This window comes from Rhinatrema bivittatum, chromosome 1 (genome assembly GCF_901001135.1).
Source record: "Rhinatrema bivittatum chromosome 1, aRhiBiv1.1, whole genome shotgun sequence".
Classification (NCBI taxonomy): Eukaryota; Metazoa; Chordata; class Amphibia; order Gymnophiona; family Rhinatrematidae; genus Rhinatrema; species Rhinatrema bivittatum.
Window position 1 is genome coordinate 756,437,453 of NC_042615.1, and position 21,758 is coordinate 756,459,210.

The 21,758-nt window shown below is 44.2% G+C and overlaps 1 protein-coding gene across 3 annotated transcripts in view; it reads left to right on the forward strand.

Moving 5' to 3' along the window:
• AGXT2 (alanine--glyoxylate aminotransferase 2) overlaps window positions 1–20,994 on the forward strand; it is a 145,236-nt gene extending 124,242 nt beyond the window's left edge. The window contains exons 11-14 of one of the 3 annotated variants that reach the window (XM_029578964.1): window positions 4,526–4,614; window positions 6,072–6,221; window positions 8,529–8,627; window positions 19,691–20,994. In XM_029578964.1, coding sequence (XP_029434824.1) covers window positions 4,526–4,614; window positions 6,072–6,221; window positions 8,529–8,627; window positions 19,691–19,804 — 452 coding nt within the window. In that variant the 3' untranslated portion in view covers window positions 19,805–20,994. The remainder of the gene's footprint in view (window positions 1–4,525; window positions 4,615–6,071; window positions 6,222–8,528; window positions 8,628–19,690) is intronic. The other 2 variants (XM_029578973.1, XM_029578982.1) reach the window with 2 other exon arrangements.
• The last annotated feature ends 764 nt before the right edge of the window (window positions 20,995–21,758 follow it).

Here is a 21,758-nt window from a genome sequence, read left to right on the forward strand (position 1 = left end):
AGCAAAGACCCTTCAGCACTCTACCTTGGACTGCAGCTGACCAGGCCCCCGTGGGCTCTCCTAAGTCCCAGCGGCCGGGTTCCTACGGGCTCCTCCTGGGGGGACTCCGGCTTCCAGGGTGAATCTCCTAAGTCCCAGCAGCCGAACTCCTACGAGCTCCTCTCGGGGGAGGATCGGCTTCCAGGGCGAAGGTTCTCTCAACACAGTGCCAGCGCCTCCTTCACCGCCTTCCTCGCCAGAGCTCTTGGTCGCATAGAGCTCCCAGGATTCCACCTTCGGCCTGCCACTAGTCTGTCAGCTCCGCCTCCCGGTCGGGGTCGCTGCTACAAACATCTACAGCAGCTCCTCTTCTGGCTCCGATCGGCCCAAGGGTCCACGAATCCTACAGCAACAATTATTTGAGATATTCCAGTGATCACCCTTTGGGTTTAAAGAATGGGTTACCGATATCTCAATTTCTGAGGTTGAGGAGGATTTGCTCATCAACAGCCGAGTTTCGGACGCAGGCGCCAGATTTAATGGCAAGATTCAGTCAGAGGGGTTATCCCGCCTCAGTTGTCAAAAAAGCATATAAAAGAGCGTTATATGCCAACAGGACACTTTTGCTACAGTACCAACAACGGCCATTTTCACAAAAGATCACATGCACGTTGCAATACTGTAAACAAGTTAATACAGTGATGAATATTATTAAATCCCATTGGCATATATTGACTTTACACTCTATATTTCAAACGGGTCCAAGGTTCGCATTCTTTAGGGGGCAAAATATAAGAGACATGGTGGTCAAGTCCACTTTTACGTCTGCAAGTGTGCCCAAATTGACAGGTGGTCACCATGAGTGCGGACACTGTGATATGTGTGCCCTGACAGTTACAGGGGACCAGTGGCAAGTACCAAACTCAGGAAAGGTTCTAAGATTGACCGGACTCACAAACTGTGAATCAGAAAAAGTCATTTACGCCATCTTCTGTCCATGCAATCTTCTGTACATTGGGCGTACTAAACGAAAGATCAGAACCAGGCTCATAGAGCACAGAAGTTGTATTAGGACTGAGAAGGTTACAGCACCTTTAGTACAGCACTGCATTACCCGCCAACATAAGTTTACAGATCTGAAATGGCTGATTCTGGAAGAAGTGCAGAGTGGCCCGCGTGGCGGTGACATTCAAATGCGTCTCAACATGCATGAGCAGTTTTGGATTTATTGGCTGAATACAATGGACCCAGGAGGACTAAATGAGAAAATAAACTGGTATTCCTTGATCTAGAATTCCCCGTGGATCCTGGTGGTTATGTTTAACTACAGTATCGGAGGTGACATTGGCTATTGTTTCCCGATATGCAAGGTGGTAAGAGTTCTTCTGAGTACAGAGCGGAGCTTTTTTGAAGAAAGGGAACTCTGTGATGAAATGTTAATTTTTTGATGACGCTTGAATGGATGAAGAATTTGTTAATGCACGTTTAGAAGATGATGTGAGTAAGTTGTCAGCGACGCTGAAACAGACGTGATGGAGATCAAATGATCAAGTTGCTAGGGACGCTGAAGTGGACGGGATGTAGATCATGTGATTAAGTGCCTAGTGATGTTGAAGCGGACGTGACAGAGAACGCCGCTTGGTTGAGATAACAATAGCAGCGAATACAAATAAAAAATAAAAAAAGAATATGAGAAAGAACATGGTGTTTTGCTTCTTAATACCGTGGTAATTATACAGAATGATAACAGCCGTGACTTTCGCGGTGTCTGTATATCGTAAACAAGAAAAGCAAATGAGAAGACCGGACGTGAAAGGAAACTGTCTGGGATGACGTAGGTTCCGGTCTAGGCTATAATAGGATCACTCGAGTCGGTGTGCCTTTCAAAGATGGACGCGGCGTAAGGGAGCCGCGGCAATATTTAAAATTGTGGTAATTGAGCCAAGAAAAGAGAGCTGGAAGTCCCAAATTCGCGGAATGGAAGCTCAGAAGTTCGTCTCTGAGACTGGATACGGAAGAAAATTCCCCTGAAGCAGAACCGATGGTTCGAAACATGCGCGTGTCGGGTGACTAACCAAAATTGGCGAGATAAGTAGTTATTGTTTCTCCCGTACCTTTGGAGTATAGTATATGAAAATTAAGAGGACTATTGAAGGACTGATATGGGGCAGTTTTAATGTGCAAAAAAATGAAAAATTCCAACAAAAATATTATAATTAAAGTAAGGTGGCCTTGTACCTAATTAGGAGTCTGTTACACTATGCAGACCCTGTGAGTGAGAGGCCTACATACAATACTTGGCATTGACCAGTAAATGTTGATAGCTTTACCAGTGATACTATGGGGACATTTAGGACTAACATCAGTATTTTAAAAAATATTTTAAAAAAATTATATACATTGTATAATTATAAAATATTTTATAATTGTACAATGTATAATTATGTATAATGTATATATGTATAATGTACAATGTATAATGTATAATTTGCTTCACGTCCTGAAACAAATAAAACCTCTCCTTCACTTTCAAGACTACCAGTCAGTACTACATGCCATACTATTTTCAAAGATAGACTACTGTAACGCGCTCCTCCTTGGCCTTCCAGTCGCCTCAACGAAACCACTACAGATGCTCCAAAATGCCGCAGCAAGGATCCTTACTAACTCTCGGCGCAAGGACCACATTACACCAATCCTAAAAAACCTACATTGGCTACCTATCAACCACAGAATAATGTTCAAGACCTTATCCATCATCCACAAAAACATATATCACCGATCCACTCTACAACTCAAAATACCACTCGAACTTCACGTTTCCACAAGACCGATCAGATCGGCTTACAAAGGAACGCTCCAAGCCCCCCCTAACAAATCCACTAGTCACACTTCCATCCAGAAACGAACCTTCTCCACGGCAGGTCCATATCATTGGAATCTTCTTCCCCCGGAACTTCGACAGGAACAATGCCCGTTTTCATTCAGAAAGAAACTAAAAACGTGGCTGTTCACCCAAGCCTTCCCTTAATGGACACACTACTAACAGCACAGCTATGCACTCCATTTTCACAGATCCGCCCCCTCCTCCTCCCTCATTCGTGCCTGCAGCTTTATAGACCTAAAGATTAAGCTATTGTCTAAGCTTGCTACATTCGCTCCATATGTTATGTTAAACTTAGTTATGTTATAATTTATTATGTTAATCGTATGCTTTTGCTCTCTACTCTCCCACTCTGTAAACCCCTGTTCATTGTAACTTTATCTTCCTAGTTAATTGGTTACCCCTTGTTTCAATGTAAACCGGTACGATAAGACACTAGTCTTGAGTATCGGTATATCAAAATAATTTAAATAAAATGTAAATAAATAATATTTAAAAATTATATACATTGTATACAGGATACGTCATGTTCATTGATACATATTGATTTTATATGTGGGTGTATGTGTGATGGATGAGTGTGTTAGAGAGATTTTAATGTTAAATAGGTAATTGGTATACATGAATAAACGAATTTATTTGTTGAATATGTCCTCTTCTTGTGTACATTTTGCATTACTGTAACGAAGAGGTAGTTTGTCTTTTGACCCTTGTGTGTCTATACCAGGGGCTTCCTCTAGAGGCAGCAGGAGTGGGTGAGTGGGGTTCTGCCAAGACTCCCTGGGAAGATGTTTTCATTTTGGGAGGGAGGTTGTCTATAGGCCACATGTCCCTTTCCTACAATGGTGCTCCTGGTGAAGTGGGCAGCCATTGCGTGTTTTTTCATGTTCTTCAATGATATTTTTTATTATAGGTTTTTTCCATGATAAAAAAATATTGGTGCAGAACTGCCATGATAAATTCCCAGAAGGGGAATCACTCATCCCCCAAACCCTTGCTATATTTGCTCCTCTAGTGGTAAAATATAGCAGCTCGATAAATGACCCTCTTAGATTGCAAGCCCTTTGGAGCAGGAAACTTCCTGTTGTCGCTGGACTGTAACTTGCCTTGAGCACAGGTTTGCAAAAATGAGTAATTATATCAAAAGTGGAAATCCAAACAACCACTACTGTAATTACTGTACTAGACAAACATTATCACAGCACCACAGTGCATGCACACACAGTGGTGTTCCCCACAGTGGTGGAGCTTATCATCTGGCTAGGGCACACATGAATTATGACAGCCATGGGATTATTTGAACAACCAGGAAATGATCAGGGAGCAGTAGCTTATGAGCAGAATCAAAAAAGTAGGTTTTTAGCTGGGATTTGTATATAACCAGGGAGAGAACAAGGCACACCAATTCAAGAAGGTTGTTCCAAGCATTTGGTGAAGCAAGGTAGAAGGCATGAAGCTGGGATTTGGCATAAAGAAGAAAGTTACAGATAATAGCAATTTGGGGACAATTGTGAATAGCCTGCATTATTTATAATGTAAGCAGGTATTTTCTAATTGAATATATTTCACAAGAATTCATGACTAATAAGCAGCAAATAACTTTTGCAGATCTACCGTTCTACAGTTATTTCTCTCCTAAGTCCTGTTTATTTCTCATTCCAGAGATTGCAGATTCTTTGGCTCATGCTCTGTACTTTAACACATTTGGAGGGAATGCTATGGCCTGCACCATTGGTTCTGCAGTTCTTGATGTGAGCCTGTTTCTTATAGGTTTGTTTTGTATAAGAATGTTCATAAAAATGGCCTAATGCAGTTCATGGATATTCATCTTTAGTGATGTTCTTTGTGTTAGAGTTATCACTTCGAAGAAATCAGATGGAATTTTGAGCTGAAAGTTGTAATTAACAAAGTTTATTATAGAGCATAAGAAAAAAATATTTAAAGCCGTGCACAGCAGTGCATTTCTGTTAGCTCACCTCTCTTACCCCCTATAAAATTCCATGGGGTTGGAAGAACTGGGGAGCAGTGCAGCAATGGGAGTGACTGAAGCATGGATGTCCGCTGCTCCTCCCTATCCCGCATTTAAACTGCTTTAGGGTTAGAGATTGGGAGTGGTGATGGTGGCAGCAATGTCAGCATGAACTCCTGCTGCTCAGCTCACTCTCCTTCCAGATTTTTACTCTCTGATGTGTGACATGCACAGCTGCTTCACTAGGAGTCTGCAGTCACACTGAGGCGTATGGACGGACAGACAGACAAAGCCTTCACAATAGGTGCTCTTACTGTAGTGAAACACTCCTAATAAGAAAGAACATAATAGGAGTATTACACCGGAGAGTGCCAAAGGGTACAAATAGCACAAAGGAAAGGAGGATATTTAGGTTACAAGTTATATACGTAAAACGTGATTAACATGTCCTTGGTTATTAGGCAACTATCCTCTCCTCTAAGAGGAGGAGGTTAAACCTTTGTCTAAGTGGAAATAATCTTCTGTATTTTTTTCCAACTCTTTGCATATATGAAATTATATTTTAAATTAATAAAGATATGTCTTCAAAATTTTAAACAATATGTTTTATTTACAAAAAAATAGGTGTGCAAAGAAAAATGCCGTGTTGAGATATTACACAGTCTTCAAAGATTCCAACAAAATTAACACTGAGCTATATCCTTTCCTGTTTCTGCTATAAAAGCAGCTGAGGATGAAACTTGACTTTCTGCTGGTTGGGTTATGAGATTAGCTATTCAGACCCTTATAGGTGTCCTCCTGTGCTGAGAACACACATTCGGCCCTATTCAATCAATATTTTGTTCATGGGCACAGAATGATGAAATGTTGTTGATATTAGAGCATGTCTCTCTTCTCCCACCTTCCTTTAAAAAGAAAGGCAGAAGGGTAGTTCAGGATTGATAAAAATGGGCCTAATTTTTTTTTTAACAGATTCTTGGTGCAGGGTGGTGACATAGAAATAAGGTATCACCTGTATTTATTTATTTATTTATATAGCTATTTGATACATAGCACAAAGGCAGTTCACCCTAAAAACTACTTTGTGCAGTATAATGTACAGAACTAGTCTTGAGAATAAGGGCCGCATGCCCCTTGGCTGTCTTGCTGGACAGGTTGAGTTCCTTCTAATACTATTTATTAATTATAACAGTATCTATAGCACTCTATGCTGTGTTTTTCTGCTTTATTCCTAACCAGGCTATCGAAGAAGATGGTTTACAGCGAAATAGTGAAGTTGTGGGGTCTTACATGTTGTTGGAGCTTGCTAAACTACGAGATAAGTTTGAGATCATTGGAGATGTCCGTGGCAAGGGCCTCATGATTGGGGTAGAAATGGTGACAGACCGGGTTAGTAACTCTAGGACTTCATATTGCTGCATCCCTAAAGGTCTGTCTATTACAGTATTTAAAGTTAGCATCTGATGGCTCTGTGGCAGTAGGTCTCAGCCCAGGCCTCGAGTCCCTTAGCTTGTCTGGTTTTCCGGATATAATATATAAACCCAATGCCTCTGAATGATCCGTGCTATCAGAAATTATATATTTTATGTTTGTGGTGTTGGCTTTTTGTTCTTTATAGTTAGTACTGGGTTTCAGGATATCTGAATAGACGTTGTATATATCTGTATACATTCACCTGGTTCCGATACGTGGAAATATATTTCATACACATTCACTGGGCTTGCTTCATCCATTGGCTTTTTGGGCTCTGGAGGACAAATATCTAGTGGTTTAGTAATTTATTTTTCTTACATTTATAAACCTTCCCCTCCAACCAAGGTCTTTGAGCAATAACTTTACCTGCAATATAAAATATACAAACAAAACTAGAGAGATTTACAGCATACCATCTTAAGAACTAACATCACAGTCAGTTATAACACTCTCTCAAATCAGCTAATAATTTCAGAGAAAATTTAACTTGGGATAAAAGCAGATGTAAACAGCCAAACTTTACATAATTTGCGAAAAATTAAATAGTGGTCTATGAGTCGGAGCTCCCTAGGAAAAGATTTTCAAGGATATGGACCCATGTAAAAAAAGCCATAAGTCTCATATCTGTGAGACAAATATCTTTAATTGAAGGAACCACCAATAATCCTTCTTAGGAAGATCGAAGCTCCCGATTCAGATGATATTGACAAATCCAGGTACTTTAGATATTTAAGTCCTTGCTTATGCAGGATCCTGAAAACCAATGATAGCAATTTAAACTGAACTCTAAAAGAAATTGCCAGCCTCTGAAGACAACATAAAGTTGGAGAAATATGGTCATAGCGTTTCAAGCCATACAAGGTTCTAGCTGCTGTGTTTTGGATAATCTGGATTGGCCACTGTTGGAAACAGGATGCTGGGCTTGATTGTCCCTTGGTCTGACCCAGTGTGGCATTTTCTTATGTTCTTATGTTCTTAAGAAGCTTTAAGTTCAGTATATAATGAATTACAGTAATCTAAGAGGGAAGCCAGATATTCTCTTGAAATATAAGGGTGTAAGTTGTGCATTAAATGTAAAGGATGAAAGCAATATTGAATCACAGTTTTAATAAGAGCCTGAAAAGAAAAGAACAGAGTCAATAATGATCCCCGATACCTATACCTCTGTTTTCATTAAAAGTGGGGTGTCCTCAGTGACAAGCTCAGGCAACAGAGAAGGAATAGAAGGTTTAGTAATCCATAGAACCTGCCTTTGATGGAATAACTTGCAGCTTATTCATGAATTTTCCCAAACAGCAACTGTTATAAATGGCGATTTCCTTTTTCACCAGTAGAAGGGACTGAAATAGATAGTGTCAGAACTACCCAGGCCCTCCTGCTAGCAAAGAAAGGGGTCCTCTGGAATGGTGAGTATCCAATCCAGAGAAGAGGAGAGAAGGTCATTGGGAGGGGTTCTGGGCTAGGAGGGGCTGAGGATGCACTGGAGGGGGTGGGCTGGATTCATTTTGTGGGTGAGAAGAAGGGATGGGGATGTCCCCAACAGGGCTCTCTGTCAGATGGGAAAGATGGAGGAAGGGTGGGAGAAATGGGGATGTCCCAGAGGGGCTTTTTCTTCAGGGAGGGAAGAAGTGGGGATGCCCATACAGAGCTCATCTGGACCTCAGGGGAAAAGGAGAAAATCCTCCCTGCTACCTGGAAACTCTGAAACGAAACAAAATAAACATATCAAAATTTTGTTAGGGGGTTTATGTCGTTTCACATGCAAACACAAGCAACATAAATTTTGTTGATGTTTTAATGTCATCTTTAAATGATTGCACATCCCTACTTTTTCTATTTTTAACTTTTTTAAAGAACTTTTCAATGCAGTGGTTTACGTTCATGAATGACTGTGGCACAGCAGTAAATAAGCAAATTCGAGCAACAGGGACGTTGTTCAGCGGGAACAGGCCAATCAACTTGCTCCAATATGCACATAGTTGTGCAGTTCCAACAAGGTTGTAAACAAATGTCTGCAATTTTCATATTCACATTTTGAAAAACCCCAAACAGTGTTCCTATCACCATGATGTGTAAATTCCATCACCCACTGTATTCTGTGCCATGAAAAAGTCAGGCTGTGAGAACTGGAAAGTCGCCCAGAGCTCCTAAGCCTCAGGTTGAATATGGCTGATGTCTCTGCACTGGAGCCCCTGGGTTTCTAAAACGCTTCTTTTTCCACAGGAGAGTTGTCAGCCTCTTCCACCTGAAGAGATGAACTCTATCTGGGAAGACTGCAAGAACATGGGAGTACTGATGGGCAAAGGAGGACTTTATGGCCAGGTAGAGCAAACAGGAGTATAATATAACGTTTGCTGTAAATGTATTTGTGTGAGAGGTCCCGTACTAGCAAAAAATGGATTCACGGCAGAAATGAAGCTGCTGGAAGTAAAGAAAGATAAAGAAAATGAAGGTGGAGTTGAACATGACTCATCTGCAGAGCTGAAGCAGGCCCCCTTCTTCCTTCCTCCTGCACCAAGTGGCAAAATATAAATGATCCGACACAGATTTCCTGCCTCCCTATTGTACATTCAGTTTATGCAGCTATTTCTACTATTGAACTTATGGACCATCAGTGGCTATAGGCCCTAAGCTCTGATGCTTGCTAAGTCTATAGATAGGATACTTCCTCTTAATAGCAATCCACATAGATCAAACTGTTTTTATTATTGAGAAGAAATAACAGTGGTAAATGATTACTTTCTATAATATTTAATTAAAGCCCAGCTATCTCATTCAACGGTTATGTACTACTCACAGCTCCAGGTATCCTAAGATCAGCCTGGAGCCTTATCCTTTACTCTCCACACCAGACGACAGGAAATGGGGCTCTCCTCTCAAGGCACCAGACTTTCCCATCAAACCAATAATTCTTCCAGAAGGGTTTCCTACTTCTGTCATCCTCCTTCTACCCTCAGATTTGATGCATCATCTTTCCTCAGGCTGTCCTTGTCATAACGTCCTCCCCCTTTTTCCACTAGGGACCCAATGTCCTCACTCAAAACTTTTCACAAGGTTGTTAGCTGAAATGGGGCAAGATCTCAATGCCAGCCCTCAACTTCTGTTCCTGTTCATACTCAGATCAGTCCAGACCAGTGGCTTTTCTATCTCTACCAGCAGATGGAGGCAGAGAACAAACACTTTGAGGCCCTGCTACATATCCGAGAGTGCCACCTGCAGTCCCTCAGTATTTCTCTGTCTCCAGCAGATGGTAGAGGTGCAAACCTGCAGTCTGACTAGTCTCAGTGTAAAAAAAGAAGAAGAAGAAAGACTTAGGTGGATTTTGGATTGGAGTTGTCACTCCCTGAGGTGTTAGGTACGTTGGTAGGACCATCTCAGGTAGAGCTGAGCAACCGGGAAGTTGGTCACCCCCGCCTGTCTGTAACCTACTGTTTCCGGAGGCCCTGATAGCGAGGGGACTGGCTCACTCGTGGCCTCCAAGACCTCCTCCTGCCTGACTTCATTGTTGAACAAGGAAGTATTCTTATTTGTGTTTGTTAATTAAGCTTAAAAAAAATAAAAAAAAAAAGAGAAAGAGAAGCCAGGAGTTTCAGTTTGAGGCAGACTGACAGCGGGGCGCTAGCAGCAGCAGCAGTGGGGGCTGTTGGCGCTGGGTGCAGGCAGTTGAGCTGTAAGCCCATTGTTATCTCGTTCTGCTGGGGGATCCCAGTGACTAAGGGTGTTTTACCGCACGCCGAGCTCGGCAGCAAGGCCCCCTGGCTTTGAGTCCAACTGTGTGTATGGGTTGATTTTTTTTAACCGTATGTGCAGCCTGCTTTTCAGCGGAGTCTGCCAGTGGTGATTCTTCCCAGAGCGAGTTCCTTTGCCACCACGTGGGAGATGGCACCAAAACCACACATGGCAGCATGCAGGGCTTGCGGCCTCTGGTCGGTGTGGCTCAATTCCCGCTCCTTATGCACTGGCTGTATGTCAGGGGAGGAGGGAACCTCCTCGGGGGCATCAGGAGAACGGATGGCCTCTAGGTCAACAGGAGCTGTGGTGGTGGTCCTGGGGGGGATCAAATTCTGTGGCCGGACCAGTAGAGGATCACGATCCACGGTCCCTAGGGAGACCAGTGATTCCCCTCCCCTGCTTTTACCTGTGGTGCAAGTACCTACACAGGATCAGAATGGAGGAGAAGAATCAGATGTTAGCTTTCCTGATCAGATAGTGGATGATCCGGAGGAGTTTTCCCCGAAGTTTGTCCTTCTGCAAAAGGCTTTTCTGGCGGGAAAGAGAGCAAGAGCGAAACATTCCATTGAGAAGGTTTCCAGTTGCCTGATCAAGAGGCCGAAGGTGAAATCTTCTGGTAGCTCTAGTGATCTTTTGAAGCAACTGGGTCTCAAGTGTTCTGGGGCCGAACAGGTTCTCAGGGATTTGGAGGACTCCGATGATATGTAGGGGGATCCTGCAGATCTGCAGCAAGCGGTCCCGGATGTGGCTGCTGATCGAAACCCAAGTGCTGATCCTAATCTGACCAAGGATAATCTGGATCCGGATGAGTTTCCAGTGTCGGAGGGGGATGACCCTAGCATGATCAGTCTGTTCAAGAAGGAGGAGTTGCAGCCCGTCATACCCCAGGTTCTGGAGGAACTAGGGGTTAAGGTGACCCTGGAGGAGTAGGATAATGAAGGAGTGAACCCGGTCCTGGATGGCCTGTGGGGGTCCCCCTTGTGCCTTCCCCTGCCTAAAAAGATTTGTAAGCTGGTGAATTGGGAGTGGGACTTCCCAGAAGTGGGCTTGAAGTTTGGTCACGCCATGGCGAACCTGTTTCGGCTGAGTGAAGAGGTTCTGGATCTCCTGCGGGCTCTGAAGGTGGATGCGGCTGTGTCCGCCAACTAAGAAGACGACAATCCCAGTGGCAGGTTCTGCCACTCTGAAGGATGTTCAGGACCGTAAAATGAAAATTCAGTTGAAGCGGTTGTTTGAAGTTTCGGCCTTGAGCCTGAAGGTGGCAATTTGTGGTAGTATGATGCAGAAGGCTTGTCTATGCTGGGTACAGAAAGCTCAGGAGCAGGCTTCATCTGGGGTGTTTAGCGCCATGCAGTCTTCAGCACTAGAAGCTGGTGTGGTTTATGTAGCAGATGCTCTTTATGACTTGGTTCAGACTTAGGCCAGGAGCTTAGTCTCCGCTGTGGCGGTTCGCAAGCTATTATGGTTGCGCAATTGGTCAGCTGACTTGTGGTCCAAGTCTCAGTTATGTAATCTACTCTTTAAAGGGAAGCTCTTGTTTGAAGAGGATTTGGATCAACTGATAAAGACTTTGGGAGAGTCCAAAGGGAATAAGCTGCCAGAGGATAGGAGAATTGGCAAGAAGGATTTCCCACCCCGATTCTGTTTTCAGTGGTTTGAGGTGGTTCTGTTCCAGTAAGAGTGTTTCTGTGTTGGGCTTGAAGCAGAATCTGGACAGGCAGCAGTCCTTTTGAGGGAACCGCAGATCTTCCAGAGACAGTGGCGGAAAATCAGCCCAATGATGCCAGAGGGCCTTTTCCTATGTGGAGCCAGTAGGGGGCAGATTGTCCCGTTTTTACAAGGAATGGGCCAAGATTACCATGGATCAATGGGTTCTGGATGTGGTAAGAGAGGGTTACATGTTAGAATTTTCGTGCTCTGTCATGCCTACTGGTTCAAGTTTCTGCCTTGGATTGCCTTAAGGGCAGGTGGCAGGACAGGACCTTAGTGTCCCATCCGGATGTTGTCTGATTTCTAAAAGGAGTCAAGCACTTGCAGCCTTCGGTGAAGAAATTGTGTCTGGATTGGAACCTCAACCTAGTTCTGCATGTGCTCAGTGAGGCCCCTTTTGAACCCTTAAGGGGAGCGTTGTTGAAGGATCTGATGTTGAAGGCTGTTTTTCTGGTAGCCATATGTTTGGCCAGGTGGATTTTGGAGCTGCAGGCTTTATGTTGCAGGGATCCTTTTTTCTGGATTGGGACCGACAGGGTGACATTGCGGATTGTGCCATCATTTTTACTGAAGGTGGTTTCCTCTTTTCATTTGAACCAGACAATGGAACAAAGTCAGCATGGCTTTACCCAGGGCAAGTCTTGCCTCACAAATCTGCTTCACTTTTTTGAAGGAGTTAATAAACATGTGGATAAAGGTGAATCAGTAGATATAGTATACTTGGATTTTCAGAAGGCGTTTGACAAAGTTCCTCATGAGAGGCTTCTAGGAAAAGTAAAAAGCCATGGGATAGGTGGCGATGTCCTTTCATGGATTGCAAACTGGCTAAAAGACAGGAAACAGCTTAAATGGACAATTTTCTCAGTGGAAGGGAGTGGACAATGGAGTGCCTCAGGGATCTGTATTGGGACCCTTACTTTTCAATATATTTATAAATGATCTGGAAAGAAATACGACGAGTGAGATAATCAAATTTGCAGATGACACAAAATTGTTCAGAGTAGTTAAATCACAAGCAGATTGTGATAAATTGCAGGAAGACCTTGTGAGACTGTAAAATTGGGCATCCAAATGGCAGATGAAATTTAATGTGGATAAGTGCAAGGTGATGCATATAGGGAAAAATAACCCATGCTATATTTACACAATGTTGGGTTCCATATTAGGTGCTAAAACCCAAGAAAGAGATCTAGGCGTCATAGTGGATAACACATTGAAATCGTCGGTTCAGTGTGCTGCGGCAGTCAAAAAAGCAAACAGAATGTTGGGAATTATTAGAAAGGGAATGGTGAATAAAACGGAAAATGTCATAATGCCTCTGTATCGCTCCATGATGAGACCGCACCTTGAATACTGTGTACAATTCTGGTCGCCGCATCTCAAAAAAGATATAATTGCGATGGAGAAGGTACAGAGAAGGGCTACCAAAATGATAAGGAGAATGGAACAACTCCCCTATGAGGAAAGACTAAAGAGGTTAGGACTTTTCAGCTTGGAGAAGAGGCGACTGAGGGGGATATGATAGAGGTGTTTAAAATCATGAGAGGTCTAGAACGGGTAGATGTGAATCGGTTATTTACTCTTTTGGATAGTAGAAAGACTAGGGGGCATTCCATTAAGTTAGCATGGGGCACATTTAAAACTAATCGGAGAAAGTTCTTTTTTACTCAACGCACAATTAAACTCTGGAATTTGTTGCCAGAGGATGTGGTTAGTGCAGTTAGTATAGCTGTGTTTAAAAAGGATTGGATAAGTTCTTGGAGGAGAAATCCATTACCTGCTATTAATTAAGTTGACTTAGAAAATAGCCACTGCTATTACTAGCAACGGTAACATGGAATAGACTTAGTTTTTGGGTACTTGCCAGGTTCTTGTGGCCAGGATTGGCCACTGTTGGAAGCAGGATGCTGGGCTTGATGGACCCTTGGTCTGACCCAGTATGGCATTTTCTTATGTTCTTATGTTCTTCTAGCCTTTATGGATTGGTCTAGGGAGTCTCCACTGGAGAGGGAGCTGCATCTTTTGGATGTGCACAGGACCCTGTTGTGTTATCTTAAGGTTACCAATTCCTTTTGGTGCTAGGATCATCTCTTTGTGCTGTTTGGGGGTGTGAACAAAGGGGCTAAGGCAGGGGTCAGGAAACTATGGCTCGGGAGCCAGATATGGCTCTTTTGATGGCTGCATCTGGCTCGCAGACAAATCTTTAATAAAAAAGTAAAAATCTAACAAAATCCCCCACCCTCCTGACGCCCCCCAAGACCTCCAAAATTAATTTACTACAACCCCCACCCTCCTGACCCCCCCAAGACCTGCCAAAAGTCCCTGGTGGTCCAGCGGGGGTCCAGGAGCGGTCAGGGAGCGATCTCCTGGACTTGGGCTGTCGGCTGCCAGTAGTCAAAATGGCGCCGACGGCCCTTTGCCCTCACTATGTCACTGGGGTCGACCAATGGCGGCAGTAGCCCCTGTGACATAGTAAGGGCAAAGGTCCGTCGGCTGCCAGTAATCAAAATGGCGTCGACGGCCCTTTGCCCTTACTATGTCACAGGGGCTACTGCCGCCATTGGTCGACCCCAGTGACATAGTGAGGGCAAAGGGCTGTGGGCACCATTTTGACTACTGGCAGCCGACAGCCCAAGTCCAGGAGATCGCTCCCGGACCCCCGCTGGACCACCAGGGACTTTTGGCAGGTCTTGGGGGGGTCAGGAAGGTGGGGGCTGTAGTAAATTAATTTTGGAGGTCTTGGGGGGTGTCAGGAGGGTGGGGGGTTTGTTAGATTTTTACTTGTTTATTAAAGATTTGTCTGCGAGCCCTGGACCCCTGCTGGATCACCGGGGACATTTGGCAGGTCTTGGGGGGGGGGGGGTTAGGAGGATGGGGGGTTGTAGTAAATTACTTTGGCAGGTCTTGGGGGCGTCAGGAGAGTAGGGGGTTGTAGTAAATTAATTTGGTAGGTCTTGGGGGAGTCAGGAGGGTGGGGGGTTGTAGTTAGTATGGCTCTCACGGAATTACATTTTAAAATATGTGGCGTTCATGGCTCTCTCAGCCAAAAAGGTTCCCGACCCCTGGGCTAAGGCCTCTAAAGCTACGATCTCTCATTGATTGACAGAAGCAATTTCTTCTGCTTATATTTGTAAGGGTCGTGTGGTGTTTGCGGGATTGTGAGCACATTATACAAGGGTGCAGGGGGCCTCCTGGGTGGAGTGTCAGTTGGTATCTCTGCAGGAGATATGTAGGGTAGTGGCATGGTCCATGCTTCATACATTCAACAAGCATTACTGTTTGGATATTCAGGCGCAGGAAGGCACGACCTTTGGTGAGAGTGTTCTGCACCTGGGTCTTCCGGGATCCCACCCAGTTTAGGGGGGCTTGGTACATCATACTAGTCTGGCCTGATCTGGGGATGAACAGGAAAGGAAAATGGGTTCTTACCTGCTAATTTTCATTCTTGTAATATCACAGATTAGTCCAAAGACCCTCCCTTTGCTGCTGAAAGGCTGAATAACCTGGTGTTAATTGCAGACATTTACACATTGTAAATAAATAGAATTTGGTGCCAGTGTTGACTTTTCTGGATCCATGGAGGGCTCCAGGTTGGGGGGTGGTGGGGATATTCTTGCCCTGAATCCCAGTACGCCCTGAAAGTTATGGTAGGAGCACTGGATGGCCCGCGCCATTTTTAAAGATGGTGCTGGCCGTCCATTACTCCTACCAATTGACAGGGCCTGGCCAATGGCAAGGATACCCTGTCACATGGTAAGGGCAAAGGGCCATCGGCGCCATTTTTATTAGTGGCAGCCGACGGCCCCAAGAGCAGGAGATCGCTCCTGGGACTTCCACTGGACCACCAGGTACTTGTAAAAAGTTTTGGGGGGTTCGGGAGGGTGAGGAAAGTTAAGGGAACAGTTTTAAAGGGTCGGGTGGGTTTTTTTGTTTATCGGCTTGGGCGCAGTCGATAAACAAAACCGCGATCGGGCCGCACAAAAAAAAATTAACGATGTGAATCGGAACCGGTTCCGATTCACATCTCTAATTTCTACTATGTTCTCTCACCCTAGCTTGATGGACTCTATAACAGGATACTATTAGCTGGCCCTCCTATAGAGATATAAATAGTTGAGTGCTATAAAACGTTTATAATCTCTCTCTCAACTGTTCTAATATTATAATTACCATAAACATGTCCCTTTTTCTTACCATGGGCATTAATCATGCATTATTATAGCATTTTGATGAATCGAGGGGTTAATTTGTTACTACAGGGGGACTCTCATCAACTTCTGAGTCTGTCCTTGGTATTGAAGGTATGAATTTTTATTCAGCTGTGGAAACATGCTGTATAAATCCCTCGTCTCCCCTCAATGAGTGCTCTTCATTTCCAGATTTCTGCTTCATAAATACTAGCCCCTATAATTTTTTTTCACTCATGCTTTTTTATTTATTTATTTAACAGTTTTTCTATACTGACATTAGTAGGCACATCCTATCGGTTTACATTAAAACTCTAGATGGAAAATACAAAGAACAGGGAGCGGGGGAAAGGGACAACAAGAGGAACATGTGCAACAACTGTGCTGCAATTATCATAGGCTATATTGGGGAGCCTGAGAACAATAACTAAATGGGTAACATGTTAATAATAATTTAATAACTTTTATTAGTAGCTCAAGGCGAGTTACAGTCAAGCACTATAGGTATTGCCCTTTCCCCTAGAATGCTTACAGTCTAAATTTGTATCTGGGCAATGGAGGGTAAAGTGATTTGCCCAAAATCACAAGGAACAGTAGTGGGATTTGAGCCCTGGCTGTCCTAGGACTCAGCCCGCTGCTCTAGGCTACTTTTCCACTTAATTTCAGTTATATGGGGTGTTTTGCTACTTGCCCCACCAATATATATATATAATAGAAACAAGTCATCTATTTATACTTTTAAATTATTTTTTAAACTGTTTAGCTTGCTCTCATGATGATGAATACCCTAATTTTAAACTAGTCACTCCATAGTGTTTGCCTTCATAGACTCCAGTGTTAGAAAGCCCAAGATTGTACTACTATCTTCAGGGAGGCTTGGGGGAAGAGGAGAGCAAGAGCAGGAAGAAAAATAAATACAGTGAGTTACTCAGGAGCAAAGAATAGCTAAATATTGCATTTGGTATAAATCAGCCGTAAGTACTAAGTGCGGAGATTCAACTAAAAAGAGTAGATGTTGCGATTCGGCCTGTGGCAGGAGCCACAGGCCGCCGCTCCACCTCTCTCCCATCATCTTTCGCAGCCCAGTGGTCACCGACGAGCTGCACACACGGCAGGAGCCGCGCTTTTGTCCCTCAAGCGGCCTGGAGGCCGCCGACATCGCTGCTGTCTTCCCTGGCGGCAGGGAGCCGTGCCAAGGTTCCCTGCAGCAGCAGGAGCCCATCATCGTGGTGCCGCGCTTCTGTTCCATACGTGGCCCGGAGGCCGCCGACACTCCTCCTGCACGGTCGGAGCCGTGCTGCTGTTTCCAGGTGCGCCAGGAGGCCACTAATCCTACCTTGGGCTCCCGAGAGAAAGAGGGCCTCATCCCCGGCTTCTCCTACAGCGTGGAGCCGCCTGTGGGCCAGCTTCAGCGGCAGGATGTCACCTTCCACCTTGAGGCCTGCTCAGAGGGCTAGTTCCTGCTCCAGTCCTGCTTCAGCGGCAGGGACGCCACTCTCCATGGTCCTGCAGTCTTTTCTTCTGCCTTCCTTAGGCGCGGGGCCGCGCCTCTCCTCCAGTCTTAAAGGGCCAGTAGGGATTGGTCCCTCTGGCTCCACCCGGATGACATCACTTGGGTGTTCCTGCTTCAGCCCTACTTAAGGGCTCAACCTTCAGTCATGCCTTGCCTTCACAAAGAGCAAGTTCCTCCCTGGAACTGTTCTCCAAGGAGCTGGTCTGCTTGGACTTCCTGCATGCTCCGTTCCTCTGGGCATTCCTGTGTTCTTTGTTGGATCCTTCGTCATCTTGTTTCCGGTCTCTTCCTTGGATGTTCCTTGTCTTGTCATCTATTCCAGCCCTGAAGTCTTCCCGTCCTGATGTTTGTCCTAGCCTTGATGTCTTCCACTCCTGATGTTCTTCGGCCTAATCTTCTTCTGATGTCTGTCTTGTCCAGATGTCCAAGGCTTCATCGGATCCCTCCCAGCGTGGTCCGCGACCAGCCCGGCTGGGTTGGTAGGGCGTGCTGCGGCCCAGTGATCCGTGACCACCCCGGCTGGGGTGGGTCTTCTCCATCGTCAGAGCCAAGGATCTTCTTGTGTCTGTATAGTTCTCCAATGCTCTGGACTCTGGCTATGCCTAGCCCCCAGCGGGCAGCGCTCCAGTGGATAGCCTGCGGGTCTTTCTGGCCACTGCAGCCTCCTCCACGGCCTTGGGTGTTAGCGCTCTATCCAGAGTCTTCTCCATCCTGAGTTTTATTGATGATTTTAGTTGCCTTGCCTTGCCTTGCCTTGCCAGAGTTCATGTCTTCATCCACGTCTGACCGTCGTCCACGTCTGAGCTCTCGTCTCGTCCTTCAATGTCTGAATCCTGTCAGCATCAGCATTCGTTCCAAGTCCTCCGTCACATCTGCCTCTTGGAAGGCCTGCCACCTCTGCTGCTCCCTGCAGCAGGTCCGAAAGGGCTGGGAACGGTCGGAGGACCAGGACCATTCAGAGACCACCATTGCGTTGGTGGCCTCCCGGAGGCGTGCAGGTCCGGTGGAGGTCCCTGGTTTCCCAGTCTCCAGACTTGGACCGTCTTGCTGCAAGGGCACACAGTTTACGTCCTGCGCTGGAGCGCCCCCTGCGCTCCATTCCATTAGCGCAACAGTAGAGCCATAACATTTGCCATTTCTGACAAATACAGTTATAAATAACAGAAAGCAAACTATAGAAACATTTTAAAGTTTCATATGTCACCATTTAAATTGCAAATATATTTTTTCTACCATTTTACCTGCAGGTTTTCCCCCCCATTATTGTATGTTCTTGGTCTTCTCCTAAGTTTCCTGGTTTTCCTTTCCATTCTGCCTTTTCCTTCTCCATATATCTCACCTCTCCCAGCATGACGCCTCCCTGCTCTAACCTTCCCCCTATGTGACCCTCATCTCCCCCCTCAGCATTCTGCCACCCCCATCTCTGCTCCTCTCCACCCCCCACTCTCCCTACATCCCTTTGCCTCTCAGATAGCAACAACAAATCAGAGGATAACAAAAGAATCTGCACAGCTCTCTGGGCAGTTTATGTGCCCCACGCAAAATACAGGAAAAGCATGCGGCCAGGGCTGGAAGAGGAAGGGGGCAGGGGCGCCACTGTGGAGACAGCAGCACAGTGTAACACTGTTTTCAGATCTGACTTTTTTTCTGTCCTGCTCCTCCTTTGCACAAAAGATGCGGGAGGCTTGGGAAAACTCACACTCAATTCTGCTTGCTTTACAGCGCCATTAAATTACGGTGGACTCTCAGGCTAAAGACTGACCTAATTGAGTTTAACTCTCAGTAACTAGAAATGACTAGGAGCCTGATTTCCCATAAACATAGAATGAGAAAAATCCATTGAATACAACAGGCCCCTTTTTAGACCTTTTAAAGGTCATCACCAGCAATTGCCTTTATTGCAGCCTAAAAACAGTTTATATTGTGTAATTCATTTTTCCTTTTGTTGACTTTATCTTATGCCATGCTTTGTACACTAATGGCACTACATAAATAGCAGCAATATGTTTTGCCATGAAAAGATTCTTTTGTTCTACTCTTGGATCAAAGACTATAGGAACTGTCTGTGTTTGCAAAATGCCTTAAATTAGAGCTTGCACAGCCTTGGCTTGGATCTAAGTATGAAGGAAGCCAGGAGTAGGGATGCAGATTACTCCAAACAAATTCTGCCCATCTCCCAATAATAAAGACTATTGGTCTCCTTTGTGTTTAAACCCATTCTCTTATGCTTTTCTCCTGCTCAGGTATTTCGCATCAAGCCTCCAATGTGCATCACCATCGAAGACGTGGATTTTGCCATGGCAGTATTCCAAGCAGCACTAACAAGTCATATGGACAGAAGAGCGGCAGCTCACTAAAGCCCATCAGAGCGAAGTTCTCACACCACACAGAGCTGAATGCATATGGAAGAGGTTTAATATTGCTTTGCATTGTAAAAGAGAGATTTAAATTAGTGACATCATGAAATGCTCCTGTGAGTTGGCTTGTTTGGATCTGGTGCTACCTGGAACATCCAACACACCCAGAAAATGTTTGGAGTGGACTGGCTTGATTGATGAATTAGCGCAGAAATTCAGAGCCTTTCATCTCAAAGTTGCCTGGTCAGTTCTAGCCGAATCATTACCATCTAAAAGCCATCCAGTGCTGTATGTAACCTGAATAGGTAATCTTGGTCCAGTTCCTAATGCACAGGAAGCCACACTGCTAAAACCATCACAAGTGGCACTAATTAGCACACGTTATCAGCAGAGAAAAAAAATAGAGTAACCTTGGAATATAAAAGAAGAATATGTATAGATGAGCACAGAACCAGTGGAAACACATCAGACAGCATATGCATCACATTGTCAACTGTTTAGAGTAAACATTACAGTCCATGTTTAATTAAGAGAGAACAATAACAAAAAAGTGTTTATGATGTGTAATTTCAAGTACAAATTAAAATGTTTAAATCTGAATATTAAAATGTATTAATGTTAAATAAATAAGTAGGTTTGACATCAAGCTCATCAGGGCATGGAATGGTTCTGAAGCTGTTTTATTATTTTGGCCTGGCATAGTTTCTTCCTGGTCCTATGGGCTTCCGGTTCAATTGGAATTGACTTTGTTGGACTATGGCACCATGATCCTTTTGCAAATACATAAGGTTTTATCCTCTATTTTTATATCCTTTGCTGAGCCCAGGCAGTGCAGCAACAATCCTTAGCCAGGGAGAAGGGGTGCCACAGTTGATGACTCCTTCCAGAATGTAGTAACATGGATCCTGAGTCTACCCACTAGGTGTCACTATTGACTAATGGTAGGGGGAATCCAAACTATGATCATATGATGCTGGATTCCATATTAGCCATCACCATTCAGGAAAAGGATCTTGGAGTCACAATGGACAATACTTTGAAATCCTTATTCAGTGTGCGGCAGTGGTCAGAAAAAGCAAATAGAATGTTAGGTATTAGGAAATAAATGGAAAATAAAACATATTGATCCATGGTGAGACTGCACCTTGAGTATTCTGTACAATTCTGTTCACCCCATATCAAAAAAGATATAGCTGAACTCAAAAAGGTGCAGAGAAGGGCAATCAAAATGATAAAAGAGATGGAACAACTGCCTTAAAAGGCAGGTTAGGGTTCTTCAGCCTGGAGAAGAGGCGACTGAGATGAGATATGACAGAGGTCTATAAAATCATGAGTGGGGTGGAATGGATAAATAGGGGACAGTCACATACATCTCTAAGTATAATAGAATTGTTGCTTGGTAGAAAACACAGAAATTCAAATTGGGTATCTCTCACTTAAGGAAGCTATCTGGTCAGTGGAGCATGGATTTGGGAATATTTCTAAAGCATTTAGTGCTGCCTATCACTATTTATCCTCTGCCAATATGAGAGAGATACAGTAAAAAATTAGTCATATGATTTATTTTACCAGGGAGATGGGAGCTAAATTGAAACTTTGGGATTCTAATTTGTATTCCAAATGTAATTATTTAAAGGGAACCCTCTGTCACTAGCTTTTTATATTTGATCCTTTTTTCTCCTGCTCTGATGTTACCTTCTGAGAAAAAAAATTATTAGTATTTCTATTCTAATTGCCAAAAATGTTATTCTTTTCTATTGGAAAGGGGAGGATCTAACTACATTTAGAAGGCGGAAGTGGAAAATGCAACAATTTGCTTGCTGGAATTATTGAGGCACTCTGAGTTATGTCATAATCAATTCTTGCGTTTTCAAAAGCTCATTTTCAGTTTTTAACTAAAATAAAAAATGTCTGATTCGATCTGTTTATATAGTTATTTTGTATTTTGATGTAT